This window comes from Dipteris shenzhenensis, chromosome 27 (assembly GCF_047967505.1).
Source record: "Dipteris shenzhenensis isolate YYH24624 ecotype China chromosome 27, Dip_SZ_1.0, whole genome shotgun sequence".
Taxonomy (NCBI): Eukaryota; Viridiplantae; Streptophyta; class Polypodiopsida; order Gleicheniales; family Dipteridaceae; genus Dipteris; species Dipteris shenzhenensis.
In genome coordinates, this window is record NC_141622.1 from 20077593 (window position 1) to 20099376 (window position 21784).

At 48.0% G+C, this 21784-nt stretch overlaps 1 protein-coding gene across 1 annotated transcript; it reads right to left on the reverse strand.

Moving 5' to 3' along the window:
* Positions 1 to 733: 733 nt before the first annotated feature.
* Positions 734 to 21478, reverse strand: LOC147884005 (uncharacterized; the record flags this gene model as incomplete). The annotated part of the gene is made up of 3 exons (XM_087398127.1): positions 734 to 742; positions 21123 to 21188; positions 21434 to 21478. Coding segments are annotated over 3 exons (120 nt in total), but the record flags the coding sequence as incomplete, so codon positions are not given.
* Between the last annotated feature and the right edge of the window lie 306 nt (positions 21479 to 21784).

Sequence of the window (21784 nt, forward strand, 5' to 3'; positions counted from 1 at the left end):
TGTATGGAAATACACCATGCTAAGCATGTAATAAAAACACCTCAGAGGAATGAGGTAGAAAGAAACCAAGGCTGAGGCTAAAAATGCCATCTCAACCCTGTAGAAGTCTCAACAAAGAAGGGAGAGTCTCTCCAATCTCTAAGAAAAGTAACTCTTTTGGAGGAGGCTGCTCGAGATGATCCCTGCATGGTCGCCCAAATGGCCATCAGAGTGTGTATCATATCTGTCCAAGTACTGGCCAAGATTTGAGAAGGATGTAAACCTCAAAACCCTCCAAAGCCTCAGTGCATCTGGCTCTCCAAATGTGCCATGCTGCAACGCTAGCTAGGATCTCCCATGGAGAGTCGACCGAGGAGTGAGAAGCCCTGAAAAGAGTGGCCGGAACATCCTCTAGAGAGCACGACTCCACAAGGTGTCATCGGATGTGAAGAGCCCAAGAGGAATCAAGTCTCTCAAAAAATACCTAGGGCCCTGAAAGAGTAAGCCAAGCCACTGATCCCTAGGTCATATAGAAAGGTAGGCGAACAAAAGTGCTGAAAAGTCTTGCAATCCCCTTCCATATGATTCTCGCTTGTCTGCAATCCCAAAGGCAATGCTGTATTGTCTCCAAAGCAGAAAGGCAGCAAGGGCAAGAAGGGTCAGCTCCGAACCTGGATCTCCAATGGTTGACTGCTATCCCACCATGAATAGAAAGCCAAAAGAAGAGAGTGATTTTTCTGTTCCGGTGGGATTTTCAGAGTCTCTGCCAAAAAAAATTCTGTAAGTCAGCAGGAATTTGAAAGTTCTCCCAATGATGAGCTATGGTGGGCCTCCAACCCCTACAGCTGAGCTGGAATTTCCTGGCATTACTGACCGTGTAATGAAAGAAGGGGATGCCCTTCTCTCGGTGCCCTTCATCTATCCATTCCCATTCCCTAGGGTCCCACTGCAAAAACTTAATTGGGACACCTCCATAGAGCCACAGCCTCCATGAGCCAAGGGCGAGGAGAAGCGGGGGTCAGGATCCAAGTACCACTGTGAAAGAGAGCCATGCTCCATGAAGCCCACTGTTCTGACTGGCTGAAACGGTAGCCCCCAAAATCTTTTTATTTGTGGCCGAATCTATGAGCTATTATCTTAGAGCTCAAGCTGATATTACAGGGTTGAGGCTTCCATTGAGGCAGAAGGATGAGCTTTTGGATAGTGAGTTGATAGATGACACAACTATTTCTTTGGATGCCACACCACAAACACTCAGCTCGTTCAGGATAGCCTTGGATTTGTTTTGCACGGCAGCAAGGGCTCACATTAATTGGAACAAGTCCAATGGATTTTGGATTAGTGATGAGGACACTCTAGACTGGGGGAATGACATAAGATTCACTTGGATCTAGGGGGTGTTTCCATCAGGTACCTAGGATGCCGGGTTGGTGTGGGCATCTCTCAAGCACAACAGTTTGCTCCTGTGTTGGAGAGCATCAGGAGGAAACCCATTTTTTGGAGTTTTGCCAAACTTGACCTTGCATCCAGAGTAGTCATTGTGAACTAGGTATTATTGGCTATTGCTTGGTTCTTTTGCTCAAGCTGGTGCAGATCTAGAGGTTGTATCTCTTAGCTCATGAGACCTATGAGGAACTCCTATGGAGCAGGTTAGATGGCACCTTATATGTTGTAGCCAAGGTGGCTTGGGAGACCCTCATTCTCCCCACATCAGAAGGAAGTCTCAATATTATTGATCCAAACTTGGAGTGTATGACCTTGCTCTGCAAGTTTATAGTGAGAGGATTGATGCCTAGACAAGAGCCTTATAAATAATTTTTCTTGCACAGTCTTGTACACCTTCTCACGGGGGAGATTGGAATGATAGCTCCACATGGATTTTTTACTTCGGCCCATCTTAGATCTCCCTCTTCCCCTCTCATGGCTGCCATTCTGAAAGCTTGGGGCAGCTTTAGAGGCACCCTTCGGAGAGCTCCACCCTGCTCTCACCAAGAAAGACATGCAGCCGATCATGTGGAATGACTCTATTTTGGATGAGCATGGTAGATCATTAGGAGTGTCACGTTACATGCAATGGTCTAGATGGGAGAGGGGACCTGCTTCCACAGTAGGTGACTCGAAGGCTTTCAGGAAGCTTCCATAAGATCAGATACTCTTATTAGTTGGTCACCTCAGAGGGAGTACAGTCAGGATGCAATAGATAGATAAAGCCATACCAACATAGTGGATAGATATAGATGACATGCCTATCACAGAGTCCACTTGGTTGGGAGATTTTATGGGGATGGGTATTTCTTTATAGGTTATTGCCTTGTGGGATGCACTTGAGGAGACCCTTGTCTTTGATGTTCAGTCAGGAGACAGACTTCTTAAATCTTCATATGATATTCTTTTGGAGGTTGCCTTCTAGCCTGTTAGGATTGCAGATTACATGGAGTGGGGCAAGGACTCTCAATGGTATCTTGATCCTGACCCTGTTCTCCTGGCACTTGGGTCTTGGAGACTCTAGTTATATGGTGGTTCCCCCTTTAGGTTCTTGTAGTGGGACCCAGGGGAGTGGGAGTGGATTGATGAAGGGCACCGAGAGAAGAGCATCCCCTTCTTTCGTTACACAATCCGAAATGCCAAGAGATTTTAGCTTAGCTATAGAGGTTGGAGGCCCTCCATTGGGATAGTTTTTCGATTTTTGTAGAGGTGCAAAAACTCTTTTGGAGGAGGCTCTGGAAATCCCTCAGGAATAGAAATATCACTCTCTTCTTTGGCTTTCTATGCATGAAGGAATTGCAGTGAACCCGTGGAGATCCAGGTTCGGTGCTGACCCTACTTGTCCTCGATTCCATGCATCAATTGAGTAAGTTCAGCATTGCCTCTGGTAGTGCAGATAGGTGAGGACAATCTAGAAGGGTGTTGCTTGGACTTTTAGCATATTTCATAGAGTTTAAAAAAAGTATCTCTCCTGGCAGTAGCTGCTCTGGAGGATCCCTGCATGCTCTCTTAGATGGCCATCAATGTGTGTGTAGTATCAGTCTATATACTGGCCATAGACTGGGAGGGATGAACTTGGGAACGGGTGGTAGCAAGCTAAGGGTGTCCACTTTTTGTTCACTCCCCAATCCTAAGGAGGTGGAAAAACAAGCTTTTTAGCACACAAAAATGCAAATCTCACCTACTTCCCTATGGATCTAGTCTTTGAAGTCTTCTGACACAACATCACACTTGCTATTGTGCACACAATCGTATAGTCTGATCGAAAATTCGATGCACACACAAAAAATTTCTTTGTGTCACATGGCATGGTTCCAGGGTGGTCACACGTTTGTCACGAACAAAGAGTGTCATATAAAATTCTAAATTTCTCACTCATTTTAGATTAAATGTTATTGAAACTTTGTAAGTGGTCTCTTTGCATTATGTAGAGCTTAACTTGATTTATTGGTAATTTTTTGAATGATTTATCTAATTATAAATAATTATTTATAATAAATAAAGTCATAAAATACATGCATTTTAGTAGCACAACCACATTTTTTTAGTATTTTGAATAACTAAGCAAATCCAATTCGGTGGAAGGTTAGTAGGCACATAAGGGTGTGTGGTTGAATCATCAAATCCCAAATCCAACGGTTAGATTTAGGAAGATTGAAGTTTAATTTTTACTTTTACTCCTTAGAGGATCAACAAAGAATATTAAAAATAAATCTAGTAATTCTCAAACATAACCAAACATTTCAAAAATGTCAATATTTTTAGTCCTCTGCATGATGAATAAGAGGAAAAAATTTTGGTTAAATTTGAGTAAGGGAAACGTACGATATGGCCTCCAATAGTTAAATCTCCCTTTTGTGGGGGAAAAAGGGCCACCCAAGCCTAATACCAAGACAAGGTAGGCTTGGTATTAGGCTTGGTGAGGTAGGCTAGGAGCATCACCGAACCTAGTGGCAAGCCTTTGGAGTCTGCATGCTGCCCATGTGGAAGGCTGAGTCATCAAAACCATGCCACGTTGTTAGACCACGTGGTGCCATCTCATCAAGCAGATGTGACATCACTCCTTGCCATGTCACCTTACATTGCCACACGTGCTGTCGCATGTGCCACCTCATCATTCCACATCATCAGCCATGTGATCACACAATGCCACCTTGGCATACCTCCTCTCCTAGCCACATCACCAATCCCTCCACCTCAATTTGCCATGTCATCTACCACCTCATGAATGCCAACTCATCATGCCACATCATGCCCAGTACCACATCATGACCATGCAGGAAGAGACTATATTACCACATCATGACCATGCATGGTGCCACATCAGCCAAATGTATACACATGACGATGTGCGATGCATACAATACCTCGATCGAGGTACATATGATGGGTGAGGCATACAATACCTCGTTCAAGGTATGTGACCGAGGACACATAGAGATACCTCGATCGAGGTTCATACATACATGCATGCGCAATGCACTAAATACCTCGATCGAGGTATAAGGTCTGATCGCGGCTCTGGGCATAGCAGACCTCTCCACCAAAACTAAGCCAATTAGTATCAATCTTAGCACCTCTCCACCAATAATAATGAAGAGCAATCTAAGAGCAATCTAGTGGATGAGTTGAGGCTCTCTATAAGACACCACGTTTTGGTTCATTTCACCCATTCTTAGCCATTCTTGCCTCCTCATCACTTTGTCACACCTTCCATCCTACTTTCATTGAGAATGGGTTCTCAAAGCCGTAGAGCTAGTAGACGTGAAAGATGTAGGAACCCCCCCCCAAATCTCATTGACGAGGAGCGCAAGCGGAAGGCTCGTGAGCGCAAGAGAGCCTCTAGAGCTCGAGCTCGCATTGCCACCACTGATCCACCTCCAGCTCTACCTCTACATCCCACCTCCACCCCCACCCCCACCTCCATTGTCCCCCCATGCTCATCCGCTCCCCTACCTCTAGCCTCCGCCCTTCCCCTAGCCACCTACATTTTGGCCTCCAGCTCTACCTCTTCCCCCTCCACCCTCCCCCCTCCCCCTCCCCCTCCCCCTCCCCCCGCTCCGCTTGGCGCCTCCCTTCCCCCGTCCACCCTACCATCTCCCATTGATCTCGTTGCCCCACCTTGCAGCAGCAGTGTTGCTTCACGACATGACTTGCCGAAGTCCACTATCCGTCGTCGTACTAGCAAGATTGTGCAGTATTTTTTTTGTGACCTCATGCCAGCTTCGCAGTCTTCTCTTCTTACATCCCTGATTGATCACCCTGACTTGATAGAGTGTAGGAGGCTTGCTGGTCTTGGTGCACGTAGAGATAGGGTTGTATCTAGCGAGGTCCTTAGCAGTGTTCGACGTTCCTATGCTTCTATTAAGCATAGGAACTCCAGTGATGCCTTGGCAGCATGTCGTGCTATTGTGGCTGCCATTAGTAGACCTCATATGATAGGCCATGTGCGTACCGCTTCACGTCTTCTTCAGATTGCACCGCGCACATTTTGCGAGCAGGCATCATTAGGAGGCAGAGTCTAGAGGATAGTGAGACTGATGCTCTTTGGGCTTCGAGTGGTCGTGCACCTCGCAGCGATCGATTGTTGGATGATTCCACTAGGTCCTTCATACAACAGTTTTGGGAGGAGCATTGCAGAGCATCCCCGGTGTTCAAGAAGGCATTGGGGAAGAGGGTGTCACGCGGTGTGTACATTGAGCATGGTGCATGTTTTTTGGAGTGTACCCAGACTGAGTTGTACACTCAGTTTTTAGAGGCGCACCCGGAGTTCAAGATTGGGTAGAGGTCATTTGAGCGATGCAGGCCATGGTTTGTGCGATGCTCTCAGGAGCGTGACACATGCTGTTGTCGCTACCATGTGGATTTTGGATTGATGTATGACGTATTCCGTTCCCTTGATGGTCATAGGGGAGTGGTTCCTACTAGCCCTCGCGACTTCATTCATTCCATATTGTGTACACGAGATGGTGATGCTTTATTCCACTCCCTTGATTGTGTGGAAGGCACATGTACTTTGTGTGGTGACTTTGCCAGAGTGCCACGAGTTGCACTAGATACTTGTGATGTGCAGATGGTTCATTGGCAGCAGTATGAGTACTGTACCTTGACATTAGATGGTGGTGCACAGTCGAGGAGGTTGCAGCTTGTGGGGAAGGAGACACCACGTGTTGTATTCATTGACTATTTTCGAGGGAAGCTGTACCGCTACATACGCCACTCGCACACTGCGAAATGGGAGGATCGTCAGTTTCGTGCATGTTTGAGGACATTTCCTATAGGGGTGGTTGTCTCAGTGGTGGACTTTGTGGAGAATTACACCTTTGCACCACAGCATGAGATCCAATCGGAGTATTATTTCTCCGAACAGGTGACATGTGATTGAGTATTGATTTTTTACCCGCCTCATTATATTGAATTATTTCAATAGTCATATTTTTTTTTCAATGCCATATTGCAGGTTGCTATATTTGTGCACATTAGCTATCGTCACGCATAGGCTCATGTGGATGGCATTGATAGCACCATGGACTCACGCATCATTGTGCGAGAGTATCACTTCTACATTAGTGATGATCGATCGCATGATGCCCATTTTGTGCAGCATTGCTTCACTTTGCATGATAGTTTCTTGAGGGATCATGGTGTCACATGGCAGCGGCGCTGGATCTGGTCAAACGGTTGCGGTGGTCAGTTCAAATCCGCTAGACAGTTTTATTGGTTCTGCAGATGGCACCGTGAGACAGGCATTCCGATCACATGGAGCTACTTCGAGACAGGGCACGGTAAGGGAGAGCACGATGGTGCAGGTGCTTGCGTGAAGCGTGCTTTGCGTCGATACCAGTTGCATCACAGTGCCGATCGCTTCAAGGATGCACATGATGTGGTGCGGTGGTGCAGCCTTATCCACTAGTGCTACATCCTCGTTTCAGTCGCGTGACGATAGGGTGGTGAGCCGGTATTTTTGGTGCGTGGACATTGGGAGTCTTGATCGGTCGAGGCCTTTTGATTGTCGTTCTGTGCCTGGCACTCTTGATTTCCATTCCATCAGGAGCGTAGGTGAGTCTCACCCCGCGATCTTTTCTCGACGGTTTGCATGTTTTTGCTCTGCATGCATTGATGATGATTGGGGAGGGTGCTCCATGATACCATGGGCCGATCCATGGGTACGGCGAGTGCTTTCTCCCTTCCAGCCTTGGGAGGAGATACATGATGATCAGGATGTGGGATTCAGTTCCTCTAGAGATTATGACCAGCTTACAGATATTTTGCGTATTGGTGATATCTTCGCGGTTATTGCTTCGGAGGGCAATGAGGAGGGTGTGAATTATTACTTGTTGCGATGCTCTATGCTGAAGAGTGTGCTGAATGAGGATACAGTGGATGGGCATGGGATGCACTTCAATGCTCATAGCATGATCGTCGGTGGCCACTATTTTCAGCAAATACAGAGGCGTGGTCGCTATATTGAGTTCCAGGAGTACATGGCGGATCGGGAGGCATACATGTATTCTCATCTTGTTGTTGGGATCAAGATTACTTTGAGTCGTGTTCGCACTCGCAAGGCGACGTCCACTCCACGATGGCGCCTTGTAGTGGCGGATCACGAGAGCATACTTGCAACTATTGGCATGAGAGCTGATCCTGAGGAGTAGCACATTACATATCATATTTTTTGGGATCATCAGTTGATCAAATTGATTTTTATTGGGTATCACTAGTTGATTACACTTTTTTGTATTCGATATGTATAGGCTCACTGTGTGACCGTACCATTGTAATTTTCATGGACTCATATTTTGTATTTCACTATGATGGCTCTATACACGTTCATACACATCATTGTATTAGATTCTATTTTTAACATGATGTTCGATGTCTTCTCAATGGGATTTGTTGTGTTTGTAATACAAAAAATTGTGTATTAGTAGTAATGTTGTAATTTGTTTTGTGCATTAGGACATTTTAAAAACGTGACTAAGAAAATTTGCGCACATACTAACGAAATACGCGTGTGGACTTGCTTGTTGTTAGCTCTTTCCTACTGCTTTCGCAGGAAGAGCTGGGTATTCTATGTTGCAGGGTTCCGAGGCTTTTTGTCACCTACAGATATATTGGAATTGTTGTTGTAGTATATTTGTAGCTTAGGACCTCGAGTCGTGTTCCGGTGAGAGACGTAGGCTTAAGTGTGGTGAGTAAACATAATGCCAGCATGTGTAAAAGGCACGTAAACCATTGTTGTAATGAAGGCTTTCGCCTTCATTGGGGGTTGTAGGGTTTAGGAGGAGTTTAAGGGTTTAGAAGGAGGTTCCAGGGTTTAGAAAGAGTTCAGGGTTAGAAAGAGTTCCAGGGTTCAGAAGGAGGTTCCAAGGTTTCGAAGGAGTTCAGGGTTAGGAGGAGGATCCAAGGTTTAGAGTAAAGTACATGGTGGAGAACTCGTCTCCCTCGTAGATCATTGAGTTTAAGGGTTTAGGAAAGCATAGGAGTGGGAGAGGAAGAAGGTGTAAGAGCATGGGTGAAGTAAGAGAGAGAGGAGGAAGGAGGAGGAGGGAAGAGGAGGAGGGAGAGGGAGGAGAGAGGAGGAGGAGGAGGAGGGAGGAGGAGGAGGAGGAGGAGGAGGGAGGAGGAGGGAGGAGGAGGAGGAGGAGGAGGAGGGAGAAGGGAGGAGGAGAGGGAGAGGGAGAGGATGGGTTGCAGGGTTGGAGGAGAGGGGAGAAGGGTTGCAAGGTTAGGACATGCTTTTGGATGTGCAGTGCAAGGAAGCATGGACACTTGAGACAAATGCTTGGAATACCAATGTAGACTCAACACAATGCCCCAAGAGTGTGGGCTTCATTCCATTATGGGGTATTTATACAAGTTGGAGAGCTTCCCTCTCTGCATGTAACACAAAGTCGTATCACAAAGTTGTAACACAAAGTTGTGTCACAAAGTCGTAACACATTCTCTCTCTCTTCATGTAGAAGATGTAACACAAAGTTGTTACACAAAGTTGTTACACAAAGTTGTTACACAAAGTTGTAACATAAACTTGTAACACAAACTTGCAACACAAAGTTGTTACACAAAGTCGTAACATAAAGTTGTGTCTAGAAGTTGTCACACAAAGTTGTAACACCTTCTCTTTCTTCATAAGTTCATGTTGGCACAGAGTCAACATACCCCCGGATCCATTTTATTACCCGTCCTCGGGTTATGGCTTATTGCGATCACGTACCTAGGTTGCCATGTTTTTAGTCCAGTGGCTGTGGAACTTGTGTCGTGCCAGACGGTCCTGCTGTAGAGCCTTAGCACCATACAATTTTTGCGCAGTTTCCAGGTAGCCTGTATCCACCATTTGCTCGAACAGAGATATGTGGCGTGCCTCCAAGAAGATCACTCTTTGGTATAGTCTGCTTGTAAAATCTGAGCATCAATCCGTTCATTGGGATTAAAGCTGAGTGGAGGCAAATGGGAATCAAGGTAGCATGGGACTTCCAGAATTAATGCTAATGTTTTGCAGAATATGGCACTTTGGCGAAGGAAGCGATCAATGTTGCCGCGCATTGTTTGTTCATGCTGCTGAAGTGCTCGGATCATGGCGCCTTGGATAGTCCATTCTACACCAGAGTAGGATTCGATCATTGGCCAATTAATGACTCGATCTTCAGCCAAAGTGTGTATGTTGGCTTCCCATCTTTTACGCTGTGGAACTGCATAGAACTTGGGATGGGTTCTGAGACATGGAGGTGCCCGTAAGTACTCCTTTAAGAAGCTTACATCAAAGAGCTTGGGACGGCGCCAATCAGGTTGTGGATCCAATTTGCTAATCCAAGCTTCACTTATTTGGTGCTGACGAAGATTGGTAGGAAAGTTACCCAGGGTCCATCCACCGCGAGTTTTCATATCAGGATATTTGCTCCAAAATTCCTTGATGGGGTTACTGGGAAGTGGTATCTCATCAAAATCATACTCATCATTGGAACTTGGCATGGGTGTACGAATTGGATTATCCGGATCCTGATATTCAAAATCAAATACTGCATCATTTTTTGCTGATGGCAGCACCAGAAGTGTCGGAGGTGATGACGGGGCCGGGAGAGAAGCAGGGGACATGGGGGAGAAATATGGCTGAGTGATAGTGGCGGAAGGGGGAGCAGAGGGGAGGGGGGGAAGAAATGGGCAAATGGTTTGAGCAGCTTGGTAATCCTCAAGGGTAGGATTAGCAAGGGAGGGGAAAAAGCTAGGTGTGAGGGGCTCGTAAGTTTGGGACTGTTGGGTGAGTTGAAAATGGTGAGAGGCATGAGCAAAGAGACGATGGAGGGAATAGATGTTAGGATGGAGCTCGGGGAAGGTTAAGAGGGTGGCAGCAGCAAGGGGAAGTGAGGTTATGATGTTGGCAGAAAGAGTGGTTAGATATGGGAAGTTGGATGTGAGATAGGCCTTGTCATCATCCGACACTTCTTTTTGCTGGTGCGATGGGATGATCAGCTGCATGGGTTGGATGCCCGTTATGTCATGCCGTGCAAATAATAGGGATGGCCTTTGCAGCAACGGCAACAAACCTGCAATAACCCTGAGGGGAGGACTACCCATGAGGCAGGCATATGCAATGAAAGCATCTGTCCTGAGAGTTATAAACCCGGCATGTGTAGACAGGCAGAAGATATTCTTCTCATCTTCAGACAAGTCTTGGCAAATGATGCGCAGGGTTTTAATCCCGATGGATCATTTCCAGTCGATTGTTGGATAAGCAGCTATGATCTTGAGTTGGAGTTGCTTCCATTGGATCAGCACGCGTGCATGGAGGTGATCTTCCATTTGGAGAGCAGTCACAAGCTCTTCATACACCACGGTTGTGCATTGTAGTGGGCCGTCATTGGTGTTGTCTTCCAATGCCTCATTGTTATGCACCAGCAATTGGAGTTCAAGCTTGGAGATGGCTATTTTTTGGGAGTGCATCTCATTCATCTTTTCTTTGTACTGATGGTAGATGCTGGTGTATGCCTCTTTAAGCTTTTTCATTTGCAAGGTGATCTTTGCCTGTTGAGGGATGTCTTCAGTGGTATTGGACCATTGGAAGAACTGGGCTTGTAAAGTGCTGGCCTCTTGAACAGTAGCAAGTTGGTCTTTTAAGAGTCGGCATTCCCTTGTAAGCTCATCAATGCTAAAGGCACGTACTGCCAAAGATTGTTGCATGTCTTCAAGCTTGTCCTTGCAATCCTGGAGCTCGTCTTCTTTGTGAATGAGAGTGAGTCGAGCTTGTGCCACTTCCTCTGTTTGTTGCGCATGTGCAGTTGTCAGGGAGTTATAGGAGGTCTGTAGGATTGCCATTGCTTCGACTGCCGCAGTCAGCTGTGTTTGACTTTGATGGAGGTTGGAGGTCACATCCCTTACGGCCTTCTCTTGAGCTTGGAGAGTCTGGTTCATGCGCACTTCTTCTACCTCCTTCTCATCTATCTGTGCCCGAAGAGCCTTGACCTCGATGGCAATTGCCTGGAATTGGTCTTCGATTTCTGATGCCGTCTATCTTTCCAATTCTCTTGCATATGCTTCCTTAGCCAAGCTAGTGAAGAGTTCGGACATTTGGATCATTTGGCTAGCTTGATGCTGGAGAATGACAGATGGTGATGAGGTCTGGCAATATTGCTGATACAAGTGGTGCCCATGTAGCCATCCCGAGGGTTCTGTAGTACTTGGGGGAGGTTGTTCCAATGGCATTTCACTCCCTTGTGGACAATAGTCATACTGCTTATCTGGCACGAGCTCTCCTTGGGGCTCATCGACTGGCATGACGTCGATGGGCGGTTCGAGTGCTGATGTGGTCTCAAGCTCTGGTGCTGATCGTTCCTTAGGTTCGGGTGCCAACCTTGTCTCGAGCTCGGGTGGGTGCTGTTGGGGGAGACTTAGTGGTTGCAATTGTGCACCGAGCTGAAGCATTTCCTGAGGCAATTCTGCAATCCTACTTTCCAGAATAGGTACTTCTGTTAAGGCATCTGTACTTATCAATGTGATAGCTGGAGCAGTTGATGATGGCTCCCATACTGGTGAGAAGGGTATGTCCAACTCCTCAATTGGCTTTGGAGACTGGGGCAGAGTCATTTCTCTTTGTTGTAGTTCCTTTTTGATGATGATAGCCAATAAGTGCGGAATTTTACATTTTTGGCCTGAAGAACCATCGAATTTTTTGGTAAAGAAAATGACAAAGTGTTGGACCCAGTCTTGTTTGAGCTTCCTACTCAGCAAAACAAATGTGCGGAGTGGAAGGGAGCGTTCCTTGCCGTTCTTTATTCCCAGGATGGTGGATAGAAATTGTGCTGCTTCCTTGAGGTGAGGGTCAAGGATTGTGCGAAGCAAGATGCCATCTCTATGGATCAGGGTACCCTTGGTGAGGAGAGACTGTACTTCGATAAACTTTGCATCCGCAGACCTTTTAGGGTATTCGCCACCTTGCCTTGGCAGAGAGAAAGCCCTTTGAATGACTGTACTGTCGAGGATAATGTTCAGTGGGCTCTGCTGTACAGTGATTGTACCGTACTTGCCATCCGTTGCATTGCTGGAGTAGTAAGAGTGGAGAAAGTCCTTGATGTAGGTGGTCATAATAGGACTATCCTCCAAGGATTTGAGGCTCTCATGCAAATTGCCTAGACCCCGTTGCTCTAAGTAAGATGTTGCTTCCTGGGAAAGAGCATAAGTCGAGGTGGGTGGCCAGACAAGTTCCAATGATTGGGCCTTGTTAACAGTTGTGCAGGCCGGCTGTGACTGGGGTGGCATTTGTTCTGCTTGGACATGCACTGAATCTTCTTCGGAGCTATCGCTTTGGACCACGAACGCTTGTGGTCTCCGTGGTTGAGAGGATGTAGATGGCTGCGAACTCTGGAGGGGGTCCCGTGGTTGAGGCGGTGGGCTCTTTCTGCGCATCCTCTTTAGTGGCGGCATCTTTTCTGAACCTGCATCCATGTACATGTAGTGTACCATTGATCATTACATTGATTGGCATGCCTGTATGACCTTTCTGTGTGTGTGTGGGAGAGAGATCTTTTTTTTTTTTTTTTTAAAATTTAAAATACATCTTTTGAGAGTGTGGAATGGAAGTGTGTTGTACAATTATTCATGCAATCATCTATGTGTCTAAGCGAAAGCGTGTGAGTGCACGTGACCTAGTAGCTAAGTAGGGACTAACTATATGCTTTTTTTGCTGGGATTTTCATAGGGCAGCTAGAACTCATTCACCAATCCTGAGCTCTAGGTAAAATCGATTGAGGCTACCTATATGTGCGAAGACGTACATATGCAAGTGAGTGCTCATGATACAATCTAATCCTAACTAAGGAAGACTTGGTTTCCCAAATCTTTGTTTTTGTCGGGGATGGCTCGCGTGTTGATGTGGTAGCGCTTCAGTCGGCTCCCGTTTATTGTTGTGTTGAATTGGACTCCATCGAGTGTTTCAAGTAGCACAGCTCCAATGGGATTCAGCTTTCGTACTCGGTAGGGTCCTTGACCTAGATACTTCAATTTTCCCTTGTGTACTTTGGCATTGTATAACAGGACTAAGTCACCTTCCTTGATGTCTTTAGCTTTCAGATTCCTGTCAAACCATGCCTTTCTTCGACGTTTTTCTGTTGTCATGGCATGATAAGCGACTAGTCTTGTCTCTGTATGCTTTTCCAACTGACAGAGCCTTTCTTTCAAGGACTCATGATCACCCATGCGTTCTTGTATTGCGATGCGCAGACTTGGTATTATAAATTCAAGTGGGACCACGGCTTCAAGGCCGTACACCAATTGAAAAGGTGTGTTCCCTGTACTGACCTTGAATGTGGTTCTGTATGCCCATAAGGCTGCATTCAGTTTCTCTGCCCAATCAGAACGCTGCGGTTCTACTACCTTGGTGAGGATATTGCATATGATTTTGTTTGTGGATTCTGCTAATCCATTCCCTTGGGGGTAGTAGGGTGTGCTTTTTCTATGAATGACCATGAAGCCAGACAAGAGTTCTTGGATTACCTCATTGACAAAATGTGTGCCTCTATCTGACACAATTTCAAGGGGGCATCCGAATTGGGTGATCACATGTTCGTACAAGAATCTTGCTGTGCTTTTGGCATCTGCCTTTCTGACTGCCTTAGCTTCAGCCCATTTTGTAAAGTAATCAGTGGCCACAATGATGTAGCGTGCCTATGTTCCTTTTGCTGCTGGATGTATGGGACCCACATAATCAATCCCCCATTTTTCAAATGGCTGTTGTGCAACAACTGTTGTTAGAGGATTGAAGTCTTTGTGTTGTGGTTTAATAGTTCGTTGGCATACATCACAGCCTTTTACATATTCATAGGCATCTGCCCATAGTGTTGGCCACCAATAGCCTGCGAGGAGAACTTTTCTTGCTATGGCTTCCCCTTGGAAGTGTCCTCCTGCAATGCCTTCATGGACTTCACTCCGGATTGGCAGGATTTCATGAGGCATTACACATCTTCTTAATATCTGGTCCTTGCCCATCTTGTATAGTTGTCCTGCAATGAGTTGATATGGTGCAGCCTTTAGAATCAATTTTTTGGCATCTACTGCTTTCATGTCAGGGGGTGGTCTTCCTGCCATCAAGTACCCAATGATATCTCCACACCATTCTGGAACAGCATCTATTTGAAATAGTGTGGCATCTGGTAAGTCATCTTCTACTCCAGTGGCTTCTTCCCCTGTCTTGACTCGAGACATGTGATCGGCAATGTAGTGTTGGGCACCTTTGCGGACCACAATTTTGAAGTTGAATTCTTGCAGCAAGAGGAGCCATCTGGTTATTCTTCCAGTGGTACACGGACGGTTCACAAGATATAGCAATGCTTGATGGTCGGTGTAGAAGACAAAATCATTTGCGAGAAGATAGTGCCGAAATTTCTTTACACTATACACCATTGCTAGGGCTTCTCTTTCTGTGGTTGTATAGTTGATCTCTGCATCATTGAGTTGTCGACTGGCGAAGTAGACGGGGTAGTCTTTCTTATGTTCACCCGGTTGACAAAGCACACTCCCAATTGCATACTTGGATCCATCAGTATGAACATGAAAATCAATATCCCAATTGGGAGATAGAAGGATGGGTGCTGTGATTAGGCGCCACTTTAAAAGCTCAAAGGCTTGGTCGCACTCTTAGGTCCATAGGAACTCCACTAATAACTTGTAAAGTGGTCTAGCTATCATGGCATACCGCAATATAAATCTTCTATAATAGTCGGCATGTCCCATAAAGTTTTGTACACCTTTGGAATTTGTAGGAGGAGGCAATTCCATGATGATTTTGATTTTGTCCATGTCAGTTGCAATCCCATGTTGAGAGACGATGTGTCCCAAAACAACTCCGTGGGTGACCATGAACTGGCATTTTGTTGGATTTAGGGAGATGCCATACTCCCTGCATTTGATTAATACTTCTTCCAGACATTTGAAGTGGTCCTGTTTGGTTGAATGGATGCACAAATCATCCAAGAACACCTGTAAAAACTTATTCAAAAATGACTTGAAAGCTGTGAACATGACTCGCTGGAATGTGGCCGGGGCATTACAAAGGCCGAATGGCATGACTCTATATGCAAAAATACCCCATTCTGTAGCAAATGCTGTTTTTGATTGGTCTTGAGGAGCAATTTGTACTTGGTTATAGCCACTGAAGCCATCCAAGAAGCTATAAATTTCGGATCCTGCCACCTTTTCCAACACTGTTTCTGTTAAGGGTAGGGGGTAGTGATCCCTAATTGTGGCGGCATTCACATTTTTCAAGTTTACGCATATTCTGAGCTTCTTGTTGCGTTTAGGCACAATGACAATGGGTGAAACCCAAGCAGTGTGCTCTATCTCGTAGATGAATCCGGCATCTAGGAGTTTTTCCAGCTCGTCATAAACCATGGTGCCATATTTAGGATTTGTGCGATAAGGTCCACATACCTTAGGGCGAGCACCTTCCCTTATAGGGATCGTGTGAACTGCCACTTCTGGTGAAATTCCTTTCATCTCTTTGTATGACCATGCTAGGCAGTCACGGTATTCCATTAGGAGGTCTTTGAGTTTGATTTCATCTTCTTGACGGAGCTGTTTCCCAATGAAAACCAACTTTTCTTCCTCCCCTTCAAGGGCGAGGTTTATTGTGCGTGTTTTTGCCGGTCCCTCATAGATTGGAGTTTCTCCAAAGTTATCGGTTTCTTGAACTTCAGATTCTCTGATTGGTCTTGGCATTGCTATTGGTGCACTTCCACTTGTATAATTCTTAAAGTATTCCGGCACTGCTCGAAGATCGGCCTCTGATGGGGTTGAACTAGCCTGAGATGTGTCATGAGTACTGGGTGGCATAGTTGCATTTAGTAATTTGTTAGGCTCTTCTTTCCTTTCTTTTTCTGAAGTCTCTTGATCGAGCTTCATCCGCACATGTGGCTTATATTTCCGAAACTTCTTACGTTGGGAACTGTGGGGTAACTTTTCCACTGGTAAGGTGTTTCCAAGTAAGGGTTCATGTGCTGCACATACTCCTTCCAGTCCTTCAGGGGACCATTCAAGAGGTGGTGGTTTTGACTTTGAGGGGACTGCCTTTGCAAGATACAATTCCACAATCCGTGTTTGGACTCGTTCGAATTCATTGAAGTGCTCGGCCTTGGCTTTTCTGCGATTTCCTCCGGCAGCTTTCTTGCGGGATCTTCTGCTGTTATGCAACTGAGGAGGTTCAACTTTTGGGAGCTCAACTGCCATTAGGGCATGCAGAATGGCTAGGTCATTATCAAAGATTTGATCTTCAATTTCAGCATTCGCAGCCTCTGTTTCAAGGTCCCAAGGAAAATCTGAGTCATCATTGGTATGGGTACCTTCTTCAGGTTCATTATCCCATTCGAGGTCAGCCATAAAGAATGGCATCTCTAGATCGATTTGTTCTTCATGTGTCGGTGGAGGATCGACCTGTAGTGCGTTAACATCTATCTGTGAGAAGATGGGGTCTAATGAATGGCAGTTGTCGATGGTTGCCAATGTTTGTATCCAGTTATTGACATTGCTTTGTGAGTCACCTGCTATGGCATGCTGTTGCAAGGGATCTGATTTGCTCGAGATTGTCGTGGAAGATGTGTCATCCAATGCTCTAGGAACAATTGGTTTAATAACTCCTGTCCCCACATTCACCCTGACTGCAGTGTCTCGATTCTGGATTGTCAATCTATCCGTTCCCCAGTCATGGAGGACTGATGCTTCCCGTAACCAAGGACATCCCAGTAAGATTTGATAGGATTTTTTGGGGAGATCCAAGATTGTGAATTGAAGGGAAAAGCGGACTCCTGCGATCTTTGTGGACACGCCATTCACTATTCCCAAGGGTTTAGCCCGTGAATCATCGGCAAGGCGTATGTTGAAATTAGCCTTTTGCATTGGTGGGATACCCCATTCTTCGTAAAGCTCCTTTGATAGGACATTGACACCTGCTCCACCATCCACTATGGCTTGGATTGCATTATATGCCTTGTGGATCAAAGGCACAGTGATGTTGCGTATGTCATCTTTCTCACCCATCCGCACAGGGATATCCTCAATGTCATTCATAGGTGGAGGGGGAGTTGCGAGTTCAATCCATCCTTTGAAACTCTCCCAGAGATTGGGACAATTTCGTAAGAGGATTTCGATGGGAATGGACACAGGGCAACTCAAGATGCTAGAGAGTGCAGCTCCTTCAAGTTGACGTGGCGGTACATTCTGTTGTGGAGTTTGTTGTTGGAACAAGGGCTCGAGTATAGTATCAATACTTTGTGGGGCCAAGTCATGGAGTGGGTCTTGAGCGCTTGTTTCTGAGCCTCAAATTGAGCTTATTCATTTTGGACCCATTGCTGAAGTGCCTGAAAACGAGCCTTCTCCACCTCTGCATTCGGGAATGGAGCTTCTTTTATTCGAGGCTCGGGAGTTGATGTGGATGAACTCGGCTGCTCATTGCTTGGCGGAGGTGGAGGCACTTGTGCTTTCTTTCTCAGAAGTCGCTTCGGTTGGATTGGAATGGTAGGTTCCTTCGTGGCCGCTTTCTGTTGGCATGTAATTACATTGATAGGTTGTGACCTTAGACTTGCCGGACCCAGACTTTGATGGTCCACCCCAATGATGCCGATGGGGACATCGGGCTTAACCTCTGTTTGTTCTGGGACCTTATTTTTCATGGGACAATCCATACAGGCATGTCCTATGCCACAATCTCTGCAGAGTGGTTGGAAAGTGGCTGGGCTACCGCGATGAGGGCATTCTGCGATTCTATGATTTTCTCCACAACCGTAACACTTGATTGGTGCGCGAAATGTGTTGGGTCGCACTTGATTTGCATAGACTGGTATTAAACCCTCTGCACCTTCGACGTAGTACACTGGGTACTCTGCTTCATACTCAAATAGCGGGTCGACTTCCTCGGCTTGTAATTGATGTATTGGAACTGCCTGAGGAGCTGGATTTGCTGCTCTTGGATACGGTCGTGGATTCGGATTCCTGAGTAGTTGGGGGACTTGTGTCCGAACGGGTACAGGATTTAGTCTCGGAGCTGGGGGCGCTTGTGCAAGTGCCGGTTGCCTGTATACTAGCATGGGTGCCGCTTGGTATTGTGGTGGTCGAGGCGGATTGTTGCGCATGTTGAAGATGCAACTGGTCTCATCATGGCCGCCGACGACACAGATATGGCACCACAACCGTGGCGGTGGATTTGCTTGTGCAGTGATTCTTGCTCTTAGGACTGGGCATTCATTTGCTGTATGATTTGCCAAGCAGTGTGGGCACCAGACATTTTCTCGCCGTGGATATGTTTGAGTTGGCGGCTGAGACAAGTGAAGTTTTTGATCCATGGCCTGCATCATATCTTCTTTCAGCTTCAAGGTCATGGCCTTGAGGCGATCTTCATTGGATGTTTCGGCAGAGTCCTTTGATTTACCTTTTTTCGAGCGCTTATCTCGTGTATTTGATCTGGCATCATCACTGCTAGTGTCTGAATCTGTCATGCCATCTTCGATGTCAATGGCTGCCTCCGCATGAGCAGCACTGAATGTTTCATAGCTACTTATCTTTTTCATATCCTTGCGGATTTTCTTTCTGAGGCCTGCTATGAACCATGTCGTGAGGTACTTTGCATCTGGGCGTGGGTCACATTTGGCGATCAATCTCTTCATCTTTCCCAGGTATGTGCGTACATCTTCCCTCCGGCCTTGTTCGATCTTGCTGAGTTGGAGAGCGGGATCATCTTGTAGCCTCTCCGTTTGAAAGCGACGTTTGAATTCAGTTTGAAGTAGGTCCCATGTAGCACGTTCTTCCACAAGAAGGTCGAGGTACCATTCTGACGCCTCATCAGTTAAGGCCATTGGAAACCAAGCCACCTTAGTTTCATGGGATTGATCACCACCTGCTCGACATGCGGCATCAAAATGTTGGAGGAAGCGAGCAGGGTCTCCCCTACCATTATATTTGGGAAGTTCCAGTTTTCCCAAGGGGCGTCGGCCGTGATTGTTGTGATTTCATCGATTGAAGAAGTTGTCAGCCTCGGCATCGAGCTCGATGTCCCCATCATGCTCAGGACGGCGTCCAGCCATGTTGGGGCGTGGAGGAGTTAAAGGAAGTTGTTGATTCTCAGGGGGGAATTCGGGGTAGAGGATTGGCGGGGACGGTTGTGGCAGTGGAGTAATTTGCGGATTGGGCGAGCGTTGGAGTCGAAGTCATTGGCCGGAACGTAACTGCATGCAGAGGGTGCGTGATTGGCTAAGGGGATCGCTACCCCAAGTGTGGGTGTGGAGGTGGTGTCGTTAGGAGAGTTAGAGTGATGTTAGTTTGTGTAGGGATCGTCGTGTTAATAATGTGCCTAGGATTGTCCTACGTGTGTAGGGAAATGTGTCGGTGCTGACGGATCGTTAATCGGAGGTCGCGGCGTGAAAATACGAGTGAATTAATGCAAAATGGGGCCCACACGGGGGCACGAACGAACGTGTGCTAGGGATGCCGAAATGGTGTGCAATGGGCTGGAAAAATACCCCGTAACGTGGTGTTTCCGTGTGTGAAATCTGGGTTCAAACGGGGTTCAATTTGGGTCCCAAACGGATGAGTTTCGAGGGGTTAAAGGAGGGGTAAATTTGGCGTTTTGGGGGGTCCTAATGGTGGTGTGAATGGACTTTAAGTCCAACCGAGGGGTTGAAACCAAGTGACTCTAGTTAGACTAACTAACCTAGATCCTCCCAGTTACTGTAACTGGGAGGTTGAACTAACTGTAGTTAGATACTAACTGAAGAGTTAGTCTAACCTAACTGGGGGTTGACCAAACTAACCTAACCTCAGTTATTACTAACCTAACCTACGTCAACTAATCTAACCGAGGTTAACTAACCAGTCTAGGGTTAACTAACCTAACTAACCTAACCTTACTGTAGTTAGGACTAACTAACCTAACCTAACCTAACCTAGGTTAACCACTAACCTAACTACAGTTACTTAGGTTAGGTTTAGTTAAATTTTTTTTTTTTTTTTTTCGGGGTGGGGGGCTGCCCGACGGCGGCGGGCGGGGGGGGGGGGGTGGGCGAGGGGATGCGCGGGGGGTGTGAGGGGAGTGCGAGGGGAGTGTCTGTGAGGGGGGTGTGAGGGGGGTGCGAGGGGTGCGAGGGGGGTGTGAGGGGGGTGCGAGGGGGGTGTGGTGTGAGAGAGGAGAGGGGGCGGGTTGAGTGCGGGGAGGGGCGGGGGAGGGCGGGGGAGGGGGCGGCGCCGTGTGCGCCACCGCGGGGGCGGGGGGCGGGCAGGGTAGGGTAGGGGGGCGGGGAGCGGGGTAGCGGGGGGTAGGGTGGGGGGCGGTATGCAGGGGCGGGGGAGCGAGGTAGCGGGGGCTGCGTCGCCGCGGGGCGGGGAGCGCGGGCGGGGTGGGCGGGGGCGGCGCGTTGTGCCGCCGTGGGGCGGCGGGCGGGGGCGGCGCTGTGCGCCGCTGGGTTGTGGGCGGGGGCGACGCGGGGTCGCCGCCGCGGGGCGGCGGCCGGGGTGGAGGGCGGGGGCGGCGGCGGCGTCTCTGCGGAGCGCCGCCGCGGGAACGAGGGGGTGGGTGGGGTGGGGTGGGTGGGATGGGGGGGTTGAGCGGGGTTAAGGGGGAGGGGGAGAGAGGGGGATGGGGGGGCGAGGGGGGGTAAGGGGGAGGGGGAGAGAGGGGGATGGGGGGCGAGGGGGGAAAGGGGGAGGGGGATGGGGGGCGAGGGGGGAAAGGGGGAGAGAGAGAGAAGGGGTGGGGGAGGGAACGAGGGTGAGAGAGGAGAGAGTGAGAGAGAGAGGGGGTGGGAGAGAGAACGAGGGGGGGGAAGTGGGAGAGAGGAGAGAGAAAAGAGAGAGGGGGAGGGGGGGGGGAGGGGGAGGGGGGGGGGAGGGGGAGGGGGAGATGATGGTAGAGAGAGAAGGGGAGGGGGGAGAGAGAATGAGGGGGAGAGAGGGGAATGGGGGAGGGGGAGGGGGAGATGAAGGGGGAGGGGGGAGGTGGTGGTGGAGGGGGGGGAAGAGGGGAAGGGGGGAGGAGGTGGAGGGGGAGGGGGGAAGAGGGGAAGGGGGGAGGAGGTGGAGGGGGAGGGGGAGATGAAGGGGGAGGGGGGAGGTGGTGGTGGAGGGGGGGGAAAGAGGGGGAGGTGGAGATGAAGGGGGAGGGGGAGAGGGGGAGATGGTGGTGGAGGGGGAGGGGGAGATGAAGGGGGAGGGGGGAGGTGGTGGTGGAGGGGGGAGGTGGAGATGAAGGGGGAGGGGGAGAGGGGGAGATGGTGGTGGAGGGGGAGGGGTAAAAGAGCAACAAAAAAAACTGAAAGATGGAAATTGAAAAGCAAGGCGAAGTGGTTACCTG